At 55.7% G+C, this 4130-nt stretch overlaps 1 protein-coding gene across 1 annotated transcript; it reads left to right on the forward strand.

The window, feature by feature from the left end:
• The first annotated feature begins 262 nt into the window (after positions 1 to 262).
• On the forward strand, positions 263 to 2081 carry LOC133346134 (homeobox protein Hox-B4-like). The gene is made up of 2 exons (XM_061557571.1): positions 263 to 1276; positions 1792 to 2081. Exons 1-2 carry the CDS (start codon positions 742 to 744, stop codon positions 2079 to 2081), a joined length of 825 nt encoding a protein of 274 aa, XP_061413555.1. The 5' UTR covers positions 263 to 741.
• Positions 2082 to 4130: the final 2049 nt, after the last annotated feature.

Genomic DNA, 4130 nt, shown 5'->3' on the forward strand with positions numbered 1-4130 from the left:
CCATTACCCATCAAGACAGTCTCGATACAGTCCGCGGTGAACCGCCCGGCCTGCGCTACCAACGCGCTCTGCGTTCACGAGGAGAGATGGAGGAATCGGCTCGTGGAGACGCGCGGACTATCGCGGCTCTCCAGCTCCTGTGAGAGGGGCCGGGGGGGGGGGCTCGGTAGTGGGGGGGGGGGGGCCTCGGGGTGGGGGGCCCTGAGAGAAGTGGGGGGCACGAGGCACTGCGCACGAGGCTCCTACAAGGGGGGGGGTGGAGGGGCGGTGGATTCTGCAGCGCACAAAGAAAGGGGTGCAATACCCGCTACCCGTGGCCTGTTCCGCGTCTCGGAGGAGTAGCTTGGATGCGTTTCAAGAGAAAGGCGTCCTCCTACCTTCACGCGTTGCGCTCCCCTACGCCGCGTGGAGTTTGCCCTGATTTCTTTGTTTTTTCGTGCGGGGGAGTCTAGCGGAGGACCAGACGAGCCGCGAGTCCTTTTCGCGAACGAGTCGTCGGTGAAAATCGCAAGTTTGCCCTCCCAAAAGTGCAAATGCCTGCGATGGATTTTCTAAATCACCCACTTTGAGGACATTCATCATCCGAGGTTTTGTCGGCGCGCTCCGACGCGCGCCGCGCTATTGGCCGGGGCGCGCCATGTGACCGCTCAACTTTGCACTTTTGCCCGGGCGGAGGAGGGATTTAGGAGCAGAAAACGACAAACGCGAGAAAAATTAGTATTTTTCCACCCTCCGAAATTTATGGCCATGAGCTCGTTCTTGATGAACTCCAACTATGTGGACCCCAAATTCCCTCCGTGCGAGGAGTACTCGCAAAACAGCTACATCCCCGAGCAGGATGCCGAGTTTTACGCTGGCGGGGGCCAGCCGGCGCCCGCACCGACATTCCCCGCGCCGCCGCACCAAGCGCTGTACGAGTCTGCGACCGACTACAGCCCCGAGGAGCCGGGCTACAGCTGCGAGCGCCTCCTGCACGTCTCCGGGGCGGCGGCCGCGGCGGCTGCGGCTGCCGCCGCCGGACGGGGTCTCGGCCAGGCACGCCGTCCGCCCGACTCCCAGAGCCGCGGCCCCGAGGCGAGGCAAGCGGCTCAGCACCGCCCCAAGGAGTGCGACGACTCGGAGGGCGCGGCACTGGCATCGGGGGTGTGTAGCCAGAGCGGCGCGGGCGGGCAGCTGCAGCAGCAGCAGAGTCAGCAGCAGCAGCAGAACGGAGGAGCGGCGACACTGAAGCAGCCGGTCGTGTACCCGTGGATGAAAAAGATCCACGTGAGCACAGGTGAGGAAGCGTGCGACCGAGTGTTTACAGCCGCGTGGAGACGGGGGGGGGAGGCAGCCGCTTTTGGTTGTGAAAGGCGGAGGACCATCAAAGGGGCTCCTTTTTCCCCGCAGATTTATGCGGAGCCGGCGTGGTGGCCGGTAATTACACCCCCCATAAAATTTTATTGCCGGCAATTGCGCCGTCGGCCATGTGGCATTTGCAATTCTGCCCATTGAAGTCTCCTCCACCCACGAGTTAGCCTTTAACGCGCGTTAAGGAACACGCAGCAACAAAAAAAACCCCCACAGCGCCTCGGCTGTGATTTGTATTAAAAAAAAACTAAAATCTAAAGGGGGTTCAGAGAGAGGCGATCTTAGCGGCGGGGGCCACTGCGGTTCGAGGCGTCGCAGCCGCGTCGTGAGTTCGGCGGCGGCGGCGGCGGCGGGGTGAGAAGCCGTCTCGCAACGAGATGGGGGGGGGGGGTGCGGGGGGGCTAGTATCGGTGCCCATTGATGTCTTTTAAACGTTTACAGTGAACCCCAACTACACCGGCGGGGAGCTGAAGCGCTCGCGCACCGCCTACACGCGGCAGCAGGTGCTCGAGCTGGAGAAGGAGTTCCACTTCAACCGCTACCTCACCCGCCGGCGCCGCATCGAGATCGCGCACGCGCTCTGCCTCACCGAGCGCCAGATCAAGATCTGGTTCCAGAACCGGCGCATGAAGTGGAAGAAGGACCACAAACTCCCCAACACCAAGGTCAAATTGAACACGGCCTCGTCCACCCCTGCCAACCCCGTGTCGCAGGGAGCCTCGCAGTGTTAAGTGGTGGTGGTGGTGGGGGGCGATGGTGGTGGTGGTGGTGGTTGGGGGGGATGGTGGTGGTGGAATGGAAGTCGGGGAGCGCGGCGCTTTCGAGCGTTCGAGTCGGTGGTGTCCGCGCGTTCCGATGCCGCGTGCCCCCCCCCCCCCCCACACTTCTTGCTCTCAGACGCAGGGAGGGGGGCAGTGGGGGGGGGGGGGCTCCTGAGGTTTATCGCCGGTCACGGACGGCCGAGGCCGGCGAGAAGGTCGGGGCGTTGACGCGATGTTTGCATTCATTCCAGCAGTCTCGTAAACATTTCCGTATTTAATTCACAGCTTTAAAGTTGCAGCTTCTCTCGACGTGTGTCAAAATCGCCCCGCGTGGCGTCGCAGGATGTCATTTAGGTGAAATGTCGTGGCTTCACGTGCAGTATTTATATACTATTTGTAAAACGCAATAAAATTCGGACGAAAAGGTTCCTTTTTGTTTAATGTGAACGCGGTGTACTATAGTTATAATATTGACAATAATATTAATTATATGAACAACAACAAAAAACCCACGCAATTCTGTCCGTGTATATATTCTTGCATTTTTAGAAGAAGAAGAAAAAAAAACACGATCTAGGTATAGGTGCTGCCCTTGTGTTGTAAATTATATTGTTGGTGTAATTTATTTTTTTATATAACATCTGTCGTACGAAATATTTTTACTGTCTCCGGTTATCACTGTCCTTTAAGCGTCACTTTTGTCGACATTTGTTACATTTTATACAAGAGGCGGCGGTGCAAGACGTGTCGCGGTGGAAGGTTGTGTTCTCGTGTTATACAGGGTTGGGCATTTGAATGTCGTTGCATAACGTGGCAAGTAATCCGCTCGGCGGCCACACACACAGACACACACACACACAGACACACACACACACAACACACACAGACACACACACAGACACACACAACACACAGACACAACACACACAGACACACACACAGACAGACACACACACACAGACACACACACACAGACACACACAACACACAGACACAGACACACACACACAGACACACACACAGACACAACACACACACACAGACACACACACAGACACACACACAGACACACACCACACAGACACACACACAGACACACAGACACACACACAGACAGACACACACACACAGACACACACACACACAACACACAGACAGACACACAGACAGACACACACACAGACACACACACAGACACACACACAGACACAACACACAGACAGACACACACGCGCACGCACCCAGGAGCCAACATAGACGGAGCCACGGGGATACTTTAGGCCACGGAGATTCGTTTAAAAGTGCCCCCTGAACGCGCGGGGGGGGGGGCTATACGTCGTGCGCGCAACGAACGACAGCGAACGTCGTAAATAAAGTGTTTCTCAAATGTCAAGTCGCTCGCTCGCCCGCTCCTCACTATGCGTCGTTATTCCTCGGTGCCGCGAACGCGGGGGGGGGGGGGGGAGAGGACGACGCGTCCGAGTTCGCGTCAACAACAACAACATCAACAACAACAAGACTCACTCTCATCACACTCACGCACTCACCGCGCCTCCTCGCTCACCGCGGCCGCAACGCACAAATACGAAGAGATCGGGGGGGTGGGGGGGGTTTGAGAAATGGGTCACGTTTCTGTGGATTTATTTTTTGTTTGTTTGTTTGTTGTTGTTGTTGGTTCGCGATCGCGTTTCATATTCGCACCGAATTGAGCGCAAAAAATAGAAAGGACAATCGCCACGTCGTCGGGAAGAAGTCCGTTTCGATTGCGAATCGTAAATGTTTACATAGGAGACAGTTAAGAAATACTACGTTAAAAAAATGTGTAAACAAATACACCATAATGTGTACGTTATTGTTATTGTCATCTTAAAAAATATCCATAACCCATCAAATCTGAGTGTGTGTTCGTTGTGTATTGAGTTCCCAATTTTGTAACGCGTGCTTGTGAAATTAATAATGTACGGTTAAATGTGCGTGTGCGTGTCTATGTATCTTCGTCTACGTATGTGTGTGTGGTGC

This window comes from Lethenteron reissneri, chromosome 23 (assembly GCF_015708825.2).
Source record: "Lethenteron reissneri isolate LAM-NWPU_2019-01 chromosome 23, ASM1570882v1, whole genome shotgun sequence".
In the NCBI taxonomy this organism is placed as follows: Eukaryota; Metazoa; Chordata; class Hyperoartia; order Petromyzontiformes; family Petromyzontidae; genus Lethenteron; species Lethenteron reissneri.